This window comes from Phasianus colchicus, chromosome 25 (assembly GCF_987193195.1).
Source record: "Phasianus colchicus chromosome 25, bPhaCol1.hap1.1, whole genome shotgun sequence".
In the NCBI taxonomy this organism is placed as follows: Eukaryota; Metazoa; Chordata; class Aves; order Galliformes; family Phasianidae; genus Phasianus; species Phasianus colchicus.
The window spans coordinates 2,073,835-2,092,501 of NC_143460.1; the positions used below are offsets into that span (position 1 = coordinate 2,073,835).

Consider the following 18,667-nt stretch of genomic DNA (forward strand, 5'->3'; position numbering starts at 1 on the left):
GTGCTTTAAAACACAACACCACTGATCCCATCAGTCAGCACTGTGGTTTACCCAAGGCATGAGGGCGTAAGCTCAGCCCAGTCTAAGACCTTTAAGCACAGTATAAGAGCAGAAAGAGAGGGAGGTGCTGGGGAGCGGCAGGGAAGCCCCACAGCTCCCCACGCCAGGCGCCCACCCCGCCGCCATTTTGCGCCTCCACCCCTCCCTCTTTACTTCGCGCGCCCCGCGGGCAGCGCCTACATTTCCCATGATGCCCCGCGCCTTCACGCGAGAAGGAGATGTGCGTCCTGAACCCGCCAGGGGGCGCCGTGCGACAGAGAGGGGCGGGGCGGGCTTGGGGCCGTTGCCGTGGTGACGCGGTACTCACTTCCGGGCGGCTCCGATTGGCTGCGGGGCGCTGGGAATGCGGTGGCGTCAGGGCGGGCGCGGTGACGTGAGGCTGCGGGGCGCAGCGGCGGCGGCAGAGGCAGAGCTGCGGGACGGGAGCGGGGCCGTCACGGGAGGTGAGAACAGGGCGGGGGGATCACGGGGCGGGAGAAGCGCGGAGGGGCGTGGGGATGCGGTGTGGGGTGGGGATGCGGTATGGGGTGCTGTGAGCACGTGGGATTGGGGGGCTGTGGGGTGGCGGGGGGAGTGGGGCTGTGGGTGGGGAGGTGTGTGCGCAGCGGGGGCATCCTGAGAGCTACGTGAGGGGCTGGGACGGCTTGCTGAGGGCTCCCTGAGGGATGGGGGCTCTCTGAGGGGTGGGGGCAGTGGGGTGGAGGCGTTAATGAGGGTGCAGGTGCTCCTTGCAGTGGGGATGCGGCCGGGGACAGGCGTGTCCCCAAAGGTGGGTGGCTTCAGGGGATCCCCGAGGTGCTGTGCTGGGGGGTGGGCAGGAAGGAGAAGCAAAAGGATGGGGATCGAGGAACGTTTGGGTTTTGTGTTGAGGGACGTGGTTTAGTGAGGGCTGTTGGCGATAGGTGGATGGTTGGACCGGGTGATCTTGAAGGTCTTTTCCAACCTTGGTGATTCTGTGATGGCCTTCCCCAGGGGCTCTCCCAGGCAGCTTTGTTGGCCACTGAGGTAGGGAAGCAGGGGTACCGTCCTTCATGCTGCTCCCTGTGACTTTCTGCAGTGATGGGGTAAAGGACTGCCACCTTCATCCATGCGGGCTGTAGACCAGGCAGTCCCTGCTGGGCTGCTCCCTCCCCCAGGTGGGCTCTGCCCTGTGGTGGCACCAGCTCTGCTGACTGGGTGGACTGGAGCTTTTAACGAGCTTGAGAAGCACTTGTAAAAAGTCCCAGGTGAAAGGTAAAGCAGTGTGCAGAGGCAGGGCCTCTGAACGTGATTTTCTTTCACCTCCCACTTCCCTCTTTTGTTTTTTATTTCCAACCTGCTGTGTTTTTTTTCCCTCTTTGTTGGCCACCTCCAAGATTTGTCATCACAAGCAATGAGGATCCTGCTTTTGCATTGGACTGTTTTGACCTCTCTTTTTTATTTTTTTTTATTTTTTTGTATGTGTGGTCAAAATGCCTTCTGGCCTTATTATACTTTCAAAGGTTTCTGTGTGCTGACTCCACCTCAGATGATGCTTAACTGCCTGATTTGTTTATGGGACTCCAGCTTATTTACACAAGGCAATGAATTAGGCCTCACAAAATATTTATGAGGTAGGTGTGTTGTGCTGTAGTGCCCCTGGATGGGAAATCAGGACACAGAGAGGCTCAATGGCTGAAGGTGCAGCTTGGAGCAGAGAGCAGACCAACCCTGTGCAATGATGCTCACAGCATCTGCTGGCCATCAGCTGCATTGTGTCTAGGAACTTCAAACCCAGTGTGGTTTCCTCTTTCCAGGCAGCTTTGGCCCTCTTCCCTCCAGCAGCTGGGCCAGGAGGCTTCATGCTTACTCACATGCTAGGACAGCCCTGTGTGAGGGGCTGAAGATTTACAGTGCAGGAGGACTGAAGGTGCAAGCTGGTCACCCTTGTACATCAGCCCATGTTGTACTTCTAGTTTTTGGTCTCCTCAGAAGTCTCATTGTGCAAACTCCTGTGCTGCCTTCGGGAGAATCCCTTTCCCTGGCTGACAGAAACGTGTTGGGTGTGAGTTTTCCTTGTGACTTATCAGCCAAGACTGCAGGAGGAAGCTTTCAGGATCGATGTGCCGGCAGCTCCCTCTGCACCCTGCTGAGCTGGTGCAAGTAGTGCATTGTGCATGCTGTGCTGGGCATGCCCTGGCACTTACCTGCGAGCAGCACAAGGTGAGCTGGTGATTTAGTCTTAATGCTCAGATCTCTGGCAGCAGCAGTGAGCGCTCTGCCCTGTGCTGGGGGCAAGACCAGGGTGTGATTTGTGCACTCTGTACATGATTCATGTGTTGGTTAACACTGTCAACTTTGTTACCGAGTCAGGGATGGGTTTTACTGCTGGTGGAAATGAAGTAAGCCAGCTCCTGATGTGCCAGTGGGGATGTAATGACTTTATTACCTTTCCTCATCAGGAAGTTAATGAAGAACATTGTCTTGATGTTTGGTGGGAAAAACCACCTTCTGTTTTTGGGGTGGGATTTGAAGCCTGCTGCAGCCATAGCATTCTGCCGTGGCCGTGGAGCTGTGGTGGGTGCTTGACAGCCTTGCTGGAGCAGAGGGCTGGCTGCTGGACCTGTGCCCTTCCCGTGGTGACATCTGCATGTGTGCAGCACCATTGTCCCACAGCCTCTCCCTGCAGAGCAGGGGCAATCGCGTGCTTCAAAGGGGCTGATCTTTGTATTATCTGTACTTTTATTTTACTGCAAGTAAGAGAGACTGTGTTGGGACTGACACTCTGCTCCAAGGGACAGGGATTATTCTCCAGGCTTGTGCCCTCCCCTGGATGTGCCTGGTGCTGATCAGCCTGCTCCATGCCCACACTGTAAGCCTCTCCAAGAGCACAACGAATTGTTGCTTTGGCTTTTGGGACAGATTTGCTTCTTCCTTGGCGTTGTCCTGAGTATCTGTAATTCCTGGTGCCTGTTGGAGCTGGGAGGTAGGTGCAGGAGAGACTGCAGCCTGAGGTGAGATCTGCTCCCTGCCCTGCAATTGCAGCAGGGTGCGGGTGTGGGATCAGTGCTGGGCTGCCTCGGGGGCTTGCTGCTGCTGGAAGGGGCAGTGCTGCAGAACGGGGCTTTTCCATCAGGGTGGGAGGAGCAGCTAAGCCTGTGCAATGTCAGGGAGGGTTCAAGTAGCATCATGTTCACAGCATCTTTGTTTAATGTTAGTCCAGTTAGTCTGCATAACTGTGTCTAAAAATAGAGCATATTTTCTGTAAGTCCTCTGGTTCAAAGTCTCCAAGACTTTTTTTTTTCTTTTTTTTTTTTTTTCTCCCCCCCCAGCAGTGGTCTCTTACAGCTCTCCTGTGCCTGCGGTTATTTGCAACACTATCAGGAAAACCAAGAGGGGTGAACTCTGGTAAATCCTTAAGTTTCAAGAACCGGAGAGGTTCATTAAAGTTGCAGTAACTTTCATGCAGCCTCCCAAGGAGGTCAAGAAAGCAAACCACCTCATGGTCGTAGCAGACCTTTTCAATGAGCTCTGTGTTTTAACCTCAACTTTGCACACGGTCACAAAAATTGGGGGGTAATGGAGCTGCAAATGTGGCCAGCACAAGGAAAAGGCGGCATACTGGCTGGGAGGAACTCACCCCAGCAAGTGGCTGCGGCGTGCAGCAGAGGGAGTGTGTGTTTAAATTTCAGAGACGTCGCTGGATCTGTCCCAGTCCTCCCAGCAGCATAAATATCTGGCCTTCAGCACAGCTGTGGAAATCCGTGTTGTGTTCTCTTGCAGATCACTTTGGTCCCCAGCTCTCCATGCTGACATGGTAACGGAACGGCGGCTCTCAGCGGCTGGCAGGCAGGGACAGCTGCGGAGAGGTAACCTTTCCCTTCTGCCTTCAGATCTGTGAAAGCACACTGCTTATTTTTGTTAAAACTTGGGGTAGGGAAGAGCCGAGGAAGAGATTTCAGCAAGTTTCACTTCTCCCCGCGAGCAGAGACATTCTTAAGCTGCTTCTTAATTCTAAATCCTGTGCCTTAGTTTTTGCTCAGTTTCTGAATGTGATCTTTCTGGATTCTGCTTAGGAGGGTGCTTTAAGTATTGTGGTCTAACCCTGTTCCTCCGAGCCAACAGCTGCTTTCGAAGTATAACAATGTTTGGTTACTTCATGGATTTTACAACTGAAATTGCCTCTTCTAAATTGGAGAGGACTGTACTTAGGTAAATGATCACCTACCTATCGCCCACACGATCTGGCACCGATGTTGACAACATCTGTTACTACATGACTGCCTTACCCAGGCAAAACTGAGAGGGTTATTACTGTTTCAGCCCTGCAGTAGAGGACGTGGCTCAGACTCCAGTCCTGCCCTTGGTGATGCTGAAGTTCCTTGGGATGGTTGCCTGCATGTAGCTGCTGTCTGTGCTGTGGGGGTGGGTTTATTTCTGCCACAGCACACATCTGACGTATTCAGCTGGACAGAGATGGGACTAAGTTATAAAATGTCTCTTAAAGTTTATGCAACTGTTCTGCTCTCTCAGTCCTGGCATTTGGAACATGGACTTCCAAGGAACTTTGCAGTATATGGAGAGGATTTTGTAATGAGCCACATGAGGCTGTGTTGATCAGGGAAGCATTGTTGTGCAGAATTGCTTGCTGATGTTAATGGTCTCCTTCTCTTGAGAGTGTTGACTGTTGACAAATCTGTACTTTTGTACAGTACATCTTGTTGTGTTTGGAGGAATGTTTCTGCTGTGGCTTTTCAATTATGAACTGCAAGTCTACTGTATTCTTAGAGACTAAGAGATTGGCACAGTAAGGGGCTCAGCTTCCTTCAGGCAGCAGGAGCTGACAGGCAAGTGATTTCTAATCAGGTGCGATGCTGTTCGAGTGCTTATGGCTCAGAGATTATTTGCTGCTGAAACACAGTCAGGCTTGCCCTCAATATGGAATTTCAGGGGTGTGGGCTTGTTTGTGGTTTGTGTTGGCTGCCATGGGTCTGTCAGGCTCCGTAGCTGCTTTTGCATAAGGTGCTGCAGAGAAGTATTTTTTAAAATTTATTTATTTATTTATTTATTTATTTATTTAAGAACTATCAATGTTCAGAGATGCTACTTGTCACTGTTGCAAAAATTTTTGAGACTCTGGCAAAGTCAAGACAGGCACAAGTGATTTCCATAGTGAGTACAAATGGGATTCTTCAGTAAGGAGCTATTTTATTTCTTTAATCTTATACTCTAGAACACATTTGCATTGGCAGAATTCCTAGGAAGTTACTTTTCATAGAGTGTGGCAATTGATGCCAGTATGAACCTTGCAGATCCAGGAATGAATGGTTTTCGATGGACTGCTGCCTGACTGCAAGAACTGTATGGAGCAGAACTGATTTGAGATGGGTCTTAATTTCCAGTAATGCTGTAAAATTACTGTTGTAATCAGAATGTCTGACACGTGTCTGTGTCCTTCAAGAGCTTGTGAACGTGAACATCACAAGGGGTCAGGTATGTGCTGGGGTGCTACCCTGGGGATCCCCCCAACAGATCCTGCTCAAAAGGCAAATCTGAGACTGCAGTTTGCAGGGAATCCTGACCTGACAGAGGTGTTAAGATGAAAACACAAGTAGAAACACGTTGCTCCTGTTGCTGGGTTCTCACCAGGGCATCTTTCTGGCTTGTCGATAGCAACAGCCAGATGATGTTTGTGTTGTGCCCTCGTACTCTGTTTTTCTGGTTTGTCCCCATCTGTGAATTGGAACTCTGCATAGGAGAAGACAGAACATGCAAGTTCAACCCAATGACATATGGAATGGAGATAGGGAATAGATATGATGGTTTATAAGGGCAGATGACCTTTCTTATCTAAGCTGATAGGGAAGTTTTGGGTTTTTTCTGGTGATCTGTTAAGGCAAACTTTGCTCTGAATCATACTGCTGGTAGTAAATGTCTCACTAGGAAAGGTATTGTCAGGCTGAAGTGGAAACGGGTGAGATGCATCACCTCAGTGCTGCTCAAGTTTCTATCCTGTCTCATGTTTTTGTTTTTAATGCAAGTCTTCATTTCATCTGAATGCAAATCTGAAATATGCCTTGAAGTACCTAAAATTGTTCTTAACACTATGCTAATTTTTGTGGATTTTACCAGAGCTGTGGGACCATGGAAGCTGTCAACCCTGTGAGGGCTGATGTAAAAAGTCCATGGGTTCTCACGTCTCTGGGGAGGGGGTACTGTGTGACTTAGGGACATCAGAAAAGAGCTGATGGTGTGCATGCAGAAGTGTGGGGTTGGAGCTGGGAGGTCCTGGGAGCTCACTGGGCTCTCAGTGGTGAGGGTATTATGAAAGGTGCTGATGCTTTGCTCCAGTGTTTTGTTCTCTAGGGGCCGAGGCAGAAGTCCAAGCAGTCAGGAGCATGCTGAGATCCTCTCCTTGGCAGGGGTCACTGATCCTATCGGAACTTCTGCTCCTCCCTCAGCTCTTGCTACACAGAGCGTAGCCAAAAATAGTAAGGAAACATCTCTCTTCCAGATCTCTGAGAGGGTGTTGAACTAGTTTGTGCAACAAAGTTATTTTCATGCTCTCTGGATGCAGTCAAACTCAGGTTTGCTCTTTCTCTCCCTTTCTGTGGTTGAAGGGGAGATGAAGTGAGTATGGCGATTTGTTCCAGCCATTTCGGTGCGGACGTTCCCAGGCTGTGCTGAATCATCTGAACCCGTGCCTGGGCATAATCACTCACTGTCAGCTGTGTCCTGGGATCAGGGCTGCATGCCGAGTGCTCAGGATATTTTGCTACGGTCTACAAAATATGTAGTGCATTGCTGGGAGTCCAAGTGTAAGCATAGCGAGCTTACAGGCTGGTAGCTTTAGCACAGGGGATCTCAGTCACTGCAGAAAGGTTTGATCATATTTTTGTGGCTGGTTTCCTGGATTTGGGAGTACTGGCTGCCTGGTTTTAGGTCTTGCTGGCCTGCTTGATATTTGGCTCCAGCCAAATTTGGCTCCAGTGACTCAGAGAAATACAGCAGCAGGTCACTGCTCTGTTTTCCCGTTGCTTTTCCAGTGGTCTGATTGCCCTGTGAGGACACTCACTGGTGTCCCAGTGACACAGAAGCTTTGAGGGAAACCATGCCATATTCTGACAGTAATGCTGCCACAGGGCAGCCACACTCACTACCACCCAGTGCTCCCACAGATACCTGCTTCTTGACTCTGGAGTTTGCAGTGGCAGCTTGCTGCACGTTCTGCTTTCCTGGTTTTCCCTTTAAGTGCAGTTCTGAGCTTGTGCCTGTTGTTTGCCTTGGGAACCTCACTGCTGTTCCTGCGAGCTCCTCCCGTCAGCTCTGTTCTATAATTACTGGTGTTCTTGAAACCAGATCCTCCCACGTGGCCTGCTGTGGATCGGTGGACGAGGGGTCTGTAAGCAAAGCCAGCACCTTGGAGCAATGTGCAGCAGAACTCGGAGGTTCAGGGAGTGATGGCTTTATTTCCCTTTGGGGTGGCAAAGGGGAGTGTTTCCAGACAGCTTCTTGGGCACTTCCAGAGGTGGAGCAGGGATGTAAAAGCAAGCCTGATGCTGGGCACTGGCTCTACACTGACAGCAGGATGAGCATGTGGGGTCAGGATACCACACATCCTGACACAGCCTCACAAACTGCCTTGTGTCCTTCCCAATACTGGAAGTGGTTTGAGCTCAATGCAGTGTGCCCAAAGCATTGTCTTCCTGTAGCACGTAGCCTCCAGAGGACAGCAGAGCCTTCTTCCCTGGCAACCTATTCATGCAGCGTGGAGCAAGCTTGTTTTGCAGTGCTTGTATAGGCATGCTGCAGCCAAGCTGCTCACCCAGCTGAGAGCAGCACGCCATCCCACGGCCAACATGCCCACAGGCAGCCAGGCAATTCGCTGCCCAGCATCACAGGACAGGTCATGTCACCTCTGCTGTGCTGTGGTGTCAATGGGGATGGTCCTCTCTCATTACCAGACTTAATGATCTTCTCAAATGACAACACATCTATGCAGTTTCCAGCGCTGAGAAGGTGTCACCTTTCTGGTAGCTGTTTGTTTCCTGGCTGTGCTCCTCGTCCCATCAGTCAGCCACACACATCCCCTGCCCACTCTGGGCTGTCCTGAGTTGACAGCAAAACACAAATATCAGTTGGCGGTTTCCAGCGTGAGACTTGGCAGTTTACTTGCTGAAAGTAATCCTGGAAACATTTCATATGGGAATGTGCAGCCAGAGGAGACAGTCACGAGCAGCGTGGTGTACTGACCTGGGGCAGGCGAGGCTTGCGAGCGTGACTGGGAACAGGTGTCCAAATCCATAATATGGGAACAAACAATGACACTTGGCATTGAGGTCCAAAACATGACGTCTCTGTGAGCTAATGCAGCAAGGAAAGGACAAGGAAGGAAGCACTACAAAACTTAATTATTTTTATTTTTGATGATGAAGGAAATGGAGGTATGGGAGTTGACAGGATTTGCTGCAGGTCACGAAGCAGAACTTTGGATAAGAGCTGGTGAGTGTTCAGCTCTTTGCTGCCCATCCTACTGCCACCCCTTTTGCAAAAGGGAGCCGTGGAACTCCAAGGCTGAAGAGGGCAAGCAGATGAGCTGTGTAGGGACAATCTCTGTAGAAGCATGAACTCATCCAGTATGTGCCATCTACAGGTTTCGCAGCACATCAGATGTGTCCTGGAGCCCCTGGAACAAGAGATATCTTTGCAGTTTCTGGAAGGTGAATTGAAAGGAAAGAGCAGCTCCTCCTGCAGGTCCTGCCCTCCAAAAAAACCCAGCACTACTGAGAAAGCAGGAAGTTCCTTTTAGAGTGCATTGACCTGGTTTTGGGGACAGCTGTGATGCAAAAAGAGAAGAATCCAGTGAGTTTCACAACTCTTTGACTTATTTCTCTTCCTCAGTATCCAGGAAATGGATGAGTTGTAGCATGTGGCTGATGTGTGATTCATTGGCAAGTCTGGCAGCTTGAGGCAAGCAGGGGAATCTCCTGTACTCCTTTGTCATATGTTGTTGAGTAATTAGCAGCAACACAGTAATAGCAGCTCAGGCAGCACCTGATGCTTAGCTGACTGGGTTATACTTGGTGAAAAGCAGACAGCAGCAGTGGAGGAAAGGACAAGGAGTGGACATCCATGGTGGTGGGGCAGATGCTTTCTCTGCCTCCAGTCATTTATTCCTGCATGGAGCCTGCCTTGCAGGCAAGGCTTCTGAGTGAGGGAGGAAACACTTAAGTAGTAAGTGCTGCTGGGATCTCATTAGCTAATGAGGAGGTGTGCTGATCTTTCAGGAACAAAAAACAAACATGTTTTCAATGGTTGCGTGTCCTGGTTTTCTGCACTTGGTTACCTTTCCTGTGTTGCAGAATCTGCTTAGCTCTTATTTGTTTTTTATTAGCAGTAGATGACGTGAAGGAGGAGGAACAGAAACTGGTACTTGATCAGTAGATTTCGGAAGTGGTGACACAATCCAAGGGATGTCTGCAAATAATGGCCAATAGGAGGCAACCAGTTTTTTTTAATGGAAATCAGTTTTTTGGTGTGTGTATTCAGTATGGGCTCCATCTGAGAAAACGCTCCCATACAGTGCTGAATGCACAATCAACAGGATGTGCATTTGGATGAATTTGTTTTCATTTTTTTCTCCAAATGAGCACAAAGAGATGCTTCCATGGTGAATTGGTTTCCTTTCATGGCTCCCCATGACCTCCTTTACGGTAACTCAAACAACTGTTGGAGCAGGTTGACATTGTGAGCTGTCTCTTGGGAGGCCTGGGCCATTTCTAGCACTTTCCTTTGCCTGGAAGCTTCCATCTTCCAAGCAGGAGATGCACGTGGTGACACTGCAGCATGCAGTGGGGGCTGGACATGGAGCTGCCTCCAACCCTGTCTGTATAAGAAACAACTGTGCCCTCCCCTGGAGGGGGGGTAGGGGTAGGAGAGTTCTCTCCATCACAGTGAGCACACTGAGGTTGCTTCTTTTTGGAGCTCACCCTCAGCAAATCTACATCTGCTTTAAAGATGAAGTCCTTCTAATTATGAGCTCTTCATTGTTTTAATTTGGTGGCTGCCAGCCCCTCAGTGTCTGTGCTTGAATGCATGTCTGCTCCTGGTGGTGCTGAGCTCTGTGTTCAGTGCTGTAGTAGCGATGAGGAACTGGGCTGCTCTGTCACATCCCTTGCAACCCTCCTGCACACCCTGCAGGGCAGTGGGCACTTCTCACACCCTAAAATGCCTGGGCTGCTGGCATTGAGTGGGGAAGGAGCTCCTGGAGATGAGAAGGATCCTTTGGGCATCCACTGCCCTCCACACAGCCATCCCTGGTGTTACCCCTTGGAGATGTGCAGGGTCCCCTACTATCTCTCTGTACTCTCAGAGGGATGGAGCTCAGCCACTCTGCTCTGAACCAGGGGGCCTGCAGGGAGGCAGCACGTCCCCTTTGTGCTCATGGCTGCTGCTGTGTGATCCTCTGCAAACACTTTCTGCCCCCAGAGGCTCACCTTTGTTGGGGCTGGCAGGAGGGGATCTCCCCAGTGCCTGGGACTGAATGAAGCATCCTGGAGGCTGGCACAGTGCTCTGTTCTCTCTGCACGTGCCGGAAGAATCCAGCGCTAAATGGAGTCAAAGAAGCTGTTGCACTGATTTTAATCAAGCCAGTGCTGGCTTGTTCTTTACACTCTACTCAATCCTTCAGCTGAAAGAAAATAAGGGCTTGGAAGTCTCTGTGTGCGGCTGCTGCCTCCACTCCCAAAGTCAGAGGGCCTGGGGTCTGCACATCCCCTGCAGCAACAAAGGGCCCAGCATCTTGCTGCATGGGCACAATCCTGCTGCCTTTCATCTGCTGAAAGTTTGGCTGAAATTAATGCCTCCCCCATCCCTCTATTTCCCTTGTTTGGAAAACAGGGGAAGGGCTCAGGGAAAGGCAGGTGTGCAAACAGCTCCCGCAGCTCCCCTCTGCTCTTGGCCTGCAAGAAGATATTAAAACAATACGTTCAGAGCTTTCTGGTAAAAGCTTTTCTCTCTCCATGGGTGAGATACGTATCCTTGTCTTGCCCTCACTGACATGGGACATCCCTGCTGGAGTCTGCCTTTGCTATCAGATGAGTCCTGCCCTCTATTCTCCCACACCCCTGGGGTTTGCACAGCCATCTGCAGCAAGACCAACTCTGAGCACAGCCTTGGAGTTGCTTTGGTGGTTTTGGGGAGCTTGCTGCTGCCCAGGAGTGCAAGGTCCTGCATAGACCTCCTTCTACCATCCTACCCTACCGACTGCTGTTCCAGACAAAAAGCATTTTCATGATGTGTGTGCATTTATTAATATATAGACTTTGAACAGATACAGCTTGTTATCCCCCATCTCCAGCAAATAGGTTTTCCTGCCTGTGTGTGTGCCCTACTGTGCAAGTGGAGGCCAAGGACAACACAGCCCTGAATGGTTGCTCAGCCCTGCCCAGGAGGCACAGGCAGGGAGCACAGCACTTCTGTACTTCTGTAAGCCCTGTATCCTTTTGCTGCTCCCAGCATAGCTGTGGATAACACCACAGTCCCAGTTCCTTGACACAGTGCTGTCCCCACAGCTCTGAACTCCTGGTACACAGGGGAGAAGCGAGCAGTGGACCCAGGTTGTGTTCTGGCACCAGCTCTTGGGGTGCCTGGCAGCTAGCTTTGCAGCATGCTGACATTCAGCTTCCCCTCTGCAGGTTTTGTCCTCCCCCTTGGCACTGGCTGCTGCTCGCCAATCTGACCTTGTTCAATGCTGACAGCTTCCCAAGGAGCTGGCTGCAGCACAAGTGCCAGTTGCTGGGAACAGGGATGCTGCAGGAGGGCGAAGTAGCCCAGGGAGCCCTAAGCCACCAGGACCTGTTTGCTCATGGGTTGCCCTTGTGCAAGTCCTCTGCAAGCAAGGTACATGCTTTAGTGCATGAAGATGCTAGCAGTTTAACTGGAGCCTGGGATTTGGGGCTGTCCTGGGGAAAGCTGGATGTCAGTGGCTTGTTTGATGGAAATAGAGCATCTGGATTCTCTACCTTAAAATAACTCATTTATGGAAATGGCTGCATTCTGTGTAGAACAGGCTTCAAGCATTAATTGCTGGAGCAAGACTCGGTGCAGGGGTTGAGATCTGGAGGCTGGGATGTGGGCACTGAGCTGGGCACTGGGAACAGCACCAGCAGCTGTCGCCCAGCAGGGCTGAGATGGATGACTACAAAGAGGGAGAGGAAACACAGGGAGAAGGGGCCCGCACTGATCCTCCCACAGGAAACCCTGGATTAGGACATGGGCTGGGTTGTGCAGCCAGACCCATGGCTGAGCACAGCCCCGCAGCTGTACGAGCAGCAGCAGCATGCTCTGCTGAATGGCTCTTGGCAGAGGAGCCGGGGCTGGTTACAACACGAGTGAAAATAAACACCACTGCTGTAACGGGAAGGAGTGGGAGAGCAGGAGCTGGCAGGAAGCTGTCGCTCTCCCAGTATGGGGCTGGGGCTTGTAGACCCAGAGCCCTGCTTGTGCCCCCTGCAGCCGCTGCGCTGAGGACAGAGTGGAGCTCAGCTCTGTGCTGGCAGCTGCAGTGTGTGCTATCTGAACCCTTCTGGTAGTCCTGGCTGTGCCAAACCCCATCCTTGGCTGCCACTGTGACAGCACGGGGTGCTGATGGCTGCAGGGGATGTTGCCCAGGGCAGTGCTTCTGCTGTGGGATCTGCAGGGTGGGGAGTGCCTCTGATCCCTGGGTTGTGGGCTGTGGGCTGGTTGGTGTCCTGGGGTCAGTCAGCTGGGCTTTAAACACGATTCCAGCAAAGCGGCATTTAAGGAGACCCATGATCTGCTTGTCACCATGGATAAGGACATGAAGCAAAGCAGGATGGCGGGGCTGCTCCCCTGACATGCCTCTCCCTCTGCCTGCAGGCTAGTGCAATTGGCAGGGTCCATCTCGGATAGATGCAGATGATGCCAGAGCTATGACAGGGATTGCAGTCCTGGCACTGAGGGGTGATCAGTTATGGAACAACTACAGGAGGAAGTACCTGAGGTCAGGGAAGAGGAGGAGGAAGAGGAAGAGGCAGTGACAGTGCCCAGCGGAGCCTCAGACCCAAGTTTAGGACCAGACAGCTCGCTGCCCTCGAGCAGCTACACCGGTGAGTAGAGCCACATCCCCTACAGTCACAGAGAAGGGCTTGCACGTGGACAGAGCTGGGCTTCTGGTGGTCTCATGCAATAATTCATTGAGGGCCAAAGCATGGAGGAATGTATTTCTTCCTCTGCAGTCACCCACCACACAGCTGGTGGCAGTGGGTTGGGAGATGGAAATAGAGCCAGGAAGGAGGGAGGGTTGTGCCCCAGAGTGTGCATATTGAAGAGGGGAGGGCTCCCAGGGTGCTAAGAACCATTCTTTGTCTGCTTCTTGAAATCCTCAGTGCAAACGGATCGTATGAGTTATGCTAGCTACGTTGCAAAACTTGTGGAGAGGTTTCACTGCCTAAAATTAAGCTCCAGAGTCCTTCCGAACTCAGCACTGATGTGGAGCCTTTTAGCTTCTGGCAGCACTGTGGCTCCATACATGGCATCAGCTTGTGGCCAGTGCCTAATCTCAGAGGTTAACCACCCAAACACAGCTCTGGAGGCAGTGCTGGAAATGCCCCATCAGCCCCATTCTGGTGGGGTTGGGTGCAACTCTGTGCTTGTGGCTGCTGCTCAGAAGGACAGAATCTGTTGTGTTTGCAGACCTTTCGCAGAGCTCCTCTCCCTCCCTGTCAGACCAACTGCAGATGGGCTGTGAGGAGACGGCCTCGGGGGCACTGAACGTGGAGTGCAGAGTCTGTGGAGACAAAGCCTCGGGCTTCCACTATGGTGTGCACGCCTGCGAGGGCTGCAAGGTGCGTCCTCCCAAGGGAGACTGGGGTTCAGCCTGGGTCACACAAACGTGTCCCACTTCTTAGCTCGTTATGCTTTAATTTGTAAAGCAAATCCTTCTACCCCCTTGTGGACCTTGGCTTTGCTTTTAAAGATGCTGTCTGTGCTGCAGATCAGCCGTGAGCTGCGTGTTTATCCCACTGGGATTGCTGGCCACAGCTTGGCCGCACCTCTAAAATTCCTTCCCCCGCACCAGATGCCAGCGGGGCTGCATTAGCAGTGAGGCGCTGCCAGACTTTCCTGCAGGCTGGGGCCCACAGTCTGTTCCTCCATCCCTCCCTGCTGGCTGTATGCAGTATCAGCACCCAGTCCCACTCTACCCCTTTTCCGACCACACCACCTCTCCTTGTGGCTCTGTACTGAAAACACCCAATGGAGGATGAACCTCTGTGAAGCTGCTGTGGATAACAAACTGGCCTGATCCTAAAGTGTGGGTGCTAACGTTGCTGTTCCCTTGTCCCCCTGCTCCTCATCCCACTCTGTGCAGGGTTTCTTTCGCCGAACAATCCGCATGAAGCTGGAATATGAGAAGTGTGAGAGAAGCTGCAAGATTCAGAAGAAAAACCGGAATAAGTGCCAGTACTGCCGCTTCCAGAAATGCCTCTCATTGGGCATGTCACATAATGGTGAGTGTCACTGTTGTTTCCTGGGCCTGCTGGTGAGGTGCCCTGGGGCCATCTGCCCCATGAGCAATTCTTCATCCCAAGAATTCATAGGCACATAGTGATAGGACAAGGGGAAACAGTTTTAAACTAAAAGAGGGGAGATTTAGGTTAGATGTTAGGAGGAAATCCTTTACTCAGAGGCCAGCAAGGCTCTGGCACTGCTGCTCAGAGCTGTGGGTGCCCCAATCCTGGAGATGCCTGAGGCCATGGAAGGGGCCTTGAGCAGCCTAGGGGGTACCCAGCCCACAGCAGGGGTGGGGCTAGGGGGGCTGTAAGGTCTTTTCCAACCCAACCATTCCATGGTTCTGTGATTCACACGGAGAGGCCATACGTAGCTTGCATTACACTGGCTTTTTTTACCATGGAATCAGCTTCTTTCAAGCCCAGCAGGGCATTGGGCCTTGTCTCTTTCATTCCTTTTTTCCCTACTAGAATGCACTTTTTCATCCTGCCATGCAGGCTGGCTGCTGGCACATGGCTCTCCCTTTTATGTTGGCCCAGTGAGAACTAGACACACAGCTTGCTGGGATTTTTGAACTTCAGGTGGAACCATCTTGTTCCTGGCCCAGCCAAGGTGTTTATGTGGGAAGCAGGGCTTGTGGTAGAGCCCATATGAGTGGAGATGGGGGGCTGTGTTGTCTGATTCTCTGGCTTTGCTCCTTGCAGCGATCCGCTTTGGCCGCATGCCGGAGGCAGAGAAGAGGAAGCTGGTAGCAGGGCTGACGGCGAGTGAGATCAGCTGCCAGAACCCACAGGTGGCCGACCTGAAAGCTTTCTCCAAGCACATCTACAACGCCTACCTGAAAAACTTCAACATGACCAAAAAGAAAGCGAGAGGTATCTTGACCGGGAAAGCCAGCAGCACCCCAGTAAGTTCCCTCCAGTGGCAGGCAGGGCTGGCTGCAGCCTGTGTGGGGGGCTGTTCTCTGGGCTCGTCTTCCTCCTGCTCTAACTATTGCACGTGCACCAGTTCCCAGCTACGTGGTATTTACATGTCTTGCCACTTGCTGGGAAAATTCCCACCTCTCCTCAGACTTGTGCATGTGTGTGTGGGTGCTGTTTGCCAGTGCTCCCTTAGCACCGGCAGGAGAGAGCAGCAGATGGACAGGCCAAGGTGAGTGTCCTGGGCAGAGCATGAGTGCAGCAGGTTCCTGACCACTCTCTTCTTTTTCAAGCAGCCTTTTGTGATCCATGACATGGACACCCTGTGGCAAGCAGAAAAGGGGCTGGTCTGGAAACAGCTGGTGAATGGGATCCCCCCCTACAAAGAGATTGGGGTGCACGTCTTCTACCGCTGCCAGTGCACCACGGTAGAAACTGTGCGGGAGCTCACCGAGTTTGCCAAGAGCATCCCCAGCTTCATAGGCCTCTACTTGAATGACCAAGTGACTCTGCTGAAGTATGGGGTGCACGAGGCCATCTTTGCTATGCTGGCCTCTATCATGAATAAGGATGGGCTGCTGGTGGCCAATGGGAATGGCTTCGTGACCCGCGAGTTCCTGCGTAGCTTGCGCAAGCCCTTCAACGAGATCATGGAGCCCAAGTTTGAGTTTGCTGTGAAGTTCAACGCACTGGAACTGGATGACAGCGACCTGTCTCTGTTTGTGGCTGCCATTATCCTGTGTGGAGGTGAGCAGATGCAGAATCCCCCAGGGATATGGGGACTGGAGGGGCCGGGCTGCAGCTAACCCAGGGCTTCAGTGGGGCCTTTGCTGGCCCTACTGCCAGATCAGCCACGGGTGTCTTATCGTAGTATCCATAGAATGGTTTATGTTAGAAGAGATCTTTAAGTTTCATCTGGTTTAACCCCCATGCCATGGGTTGCAAGTCTTAGAGGGGTGAGAGAAGAACTGAGCAGTTCTGACCCCAAAGATTGGACCAAGTACCATCCCTTTCTCATCAGCTGCTGTAGGACATGCAGGCTGAGGGCATGCAGTTTCCCCCTTTTCTTGGTTGACCGGATTGGAGTCACTGTGGGTGGGTTCCACTCCCCATCTCCATACCTCCACAAGCAGTGTGGGCTACACCATAACACCAACTGCCATGCTTCCTTCCCACAGACCGTCCCGGCCTGATGAACGTGAAGCAGGTGGAGGAGATCCAAGACAACATCCTCCGAGCACTGGAGTTCCACCTGCAGTCCAACCACCCGGACGCCCAGTACCTCTTCCCCAAGCTGCTGCAGAAGATGGCTGACCTGCGGCAGCTGGTGACAGAGCACGCCCAGCTGGTGCAGAAGATCAAGAAGACAGAGACAGAGACCTCCCTGCACCCGCTCCTGCAGGAGATCTACAAGGACATGTATTAAGGACCTCTTATTTATGAGAATGAAGCCATGGATTCCAAGCGAGACTCTTTGTACAAAAACAAAGAAAACCTTTCCCCATGTCTTCCATTTCTTCTACTGGAAACTCTTTTCTACACGCCTCCAATGTACGGTACATAGGACAAGGCGCCGGAAGGTTTTGCAGCCACCTCCTGGTAGCTTGGGACTTCCATTAACACACTAACGAATTTACAAAGGCAAATCATAAGCTACTGTTTCCATTACTGTGGGGCCTCCAGAGCAGCTGGGTTGTTTGCATGGCATGGACAGGGGGTTCCTGCAGCAGCTTGGGGCTAGTGGGGGCTGCTCTGGTTGTTCAGAGCCCCAAGCGTGGTGTGGTTTCCCTGTGGGCAGCAGCAGCACTTAGGGTGTGTCTTTATCATATTGCACTCTAAAGATGTAGTCCTGAGCTGTGAAGTTTAGGACAGTGACACAAAAGGAAGTATTTCTCTTCCCCAAGGAAAAGATGACATATTTGAAGATGTCTATGGCTGTCCTAGCCAAGAGCCTTGGCTGCAGCCCCCCTCTTTGTGCTCCCAGTGCCTCCACTTCAGAGGAACCTGTCCCTTAGCACCTCTGTGTCAAAGAGGGGAGGAAAGGGGTTGACTCAAAAATTCACCTTCGGAGCAGAGGCCGTAATCCTTTTGCTTCCTCAGGCAGTTCTGTGCAGATAGGAGTTCTAGAAAGGTCTGCACAGGGCAGGTTTGGGATGAGGTGGCTGTGCTGGGCTCCCTGCAAGCACCAGAGCAAGCAAAGCCTTCAGCAACACCAGCATGCGGAAAGTCACAGCCAGCCCACAGAGCCCAGGGTGCTGACAGGGCGTTTGTGGGGCTGTGGGGAGGGAGCACATCCCAGGCTGGAAGGTTCTGCAGAAGAGATCTGGTGATCCACGACTCCAGCAAAGCAGCCTTGGCATGGGAACAGCAGCACTGGGGAGTGCAGGAGATCACTGCACCCCAACCTGGTGTTGCTGCCACCAAAGCATGCGTGGCCTTCACCCCTCTGCTTATGGCTGTGCCTCAGTTTCCCCCTCCAGGAAAGGAAGCCAGGCTGCCCTTTGCTCAGAGGGGGGAAATGAAAATCGATCAGTGTACTGGTTGCAAAGAGCTTTGCAGCTGTAAAACACAATATAAACACCAAGTATTCATAAGGGGGAGAGATGCTCACACCAAGCTGCCAGGGAGGCTTCCCGTGCTCTGCTCCATCCACACCCTGAGCTTTGGGTTCTGGCCTTCCCCTCCGTGCTGCTGGGCTGGCAATCCCACACCTGCTGCTGCCCTCTGCCTCCTCATTGTGCCTCAGTTTCCCCACCCTCACCTCCCAGCCATACCTCACAGGGCTGTTAAGGAGTTACCATTTCTAAAGCACTTTGAAGTCCTCTGAGGAAGGCACCAGAGATGTGTGCTGCTCCCAGCATGGGGGTCTGTCCCCAAAGCCCCCGCTGGCCCCAGCTCGGTGGCACCCCTAGGGCACATGGACCCCTGCGTTGGTCACCTGGGGGACTTTTTGCTCTTCCCTTCAGTGTAACAACCCTCAAACTGAAATGTATATTTTTGCTAGAAGTACAAACCTCCAAGTGTTTTTAATAATATAAATAGTGTCTGCAAACTGACTTGACTTTAAATAAATCTGAACTAAATATTTAAGCACCTTTTAGCACCCAGCCCTTCTGTGCAGGATTGAGCACTCAGGTTGTTTCCAGCACAGGGAATGGGATGCATTTCCATTCCTGCCTGCATTCTGCATTTCCAGC

At 52.0% G+C, this 18,667-nt stretch overlaps 1 protein-coding gene across 3 annotated transcripts; it reads left to right on the forward strand.

Annotated features, from left to right (window-relative positions):
- Positions 1-371: 371 nt before the first annotated feature.
- PPARD (peroxisome proliferator activated receptor delta) lies at positions 372-18,560 on the forward strand. Of its 3 annotated transcripts, XM_090124724.1 has the most exons (9): positions 372-503; positions 3,802-3,887; positions 8,672-8,880; positions 12,919-13,148; positions 13,735-13,886; positions 14,411-14,549; positions 15,255-15,457; positions 15,764-16,217; positions 16,649-18,560. In XM_090124724.1, the coding sequence occupies exons 4-9, from the start codon at positions 13,013-13,015 to the stop codon at positions 16,894-16,896; spliced, it is 1,332 nt and encodes a 443-aa protein (XP_089980850.1). In that variant the 5' UTR covers positions 372-503; positions 3,802-3,887; positions 8,672-8,880; positions 12,919-13,012; the 3' UTR covers positions 16,897-18,560. The 3 variants fall into 3 exon arrangements, with proteins under 3 accessions (XP_089980850.1, XP_031461591.1, XP_031461592.1); XM_031605731.2 differs by lacking the exon at positions 8,672-8,880; XM_031605732.2 differs by lacking the exon at positions 8,672-8,880 and having other exon boundaries at positions 373-503; positions 15,767-16,217.
- Positions 18,561-18,667: the final 107 nt, after the last annotated feature.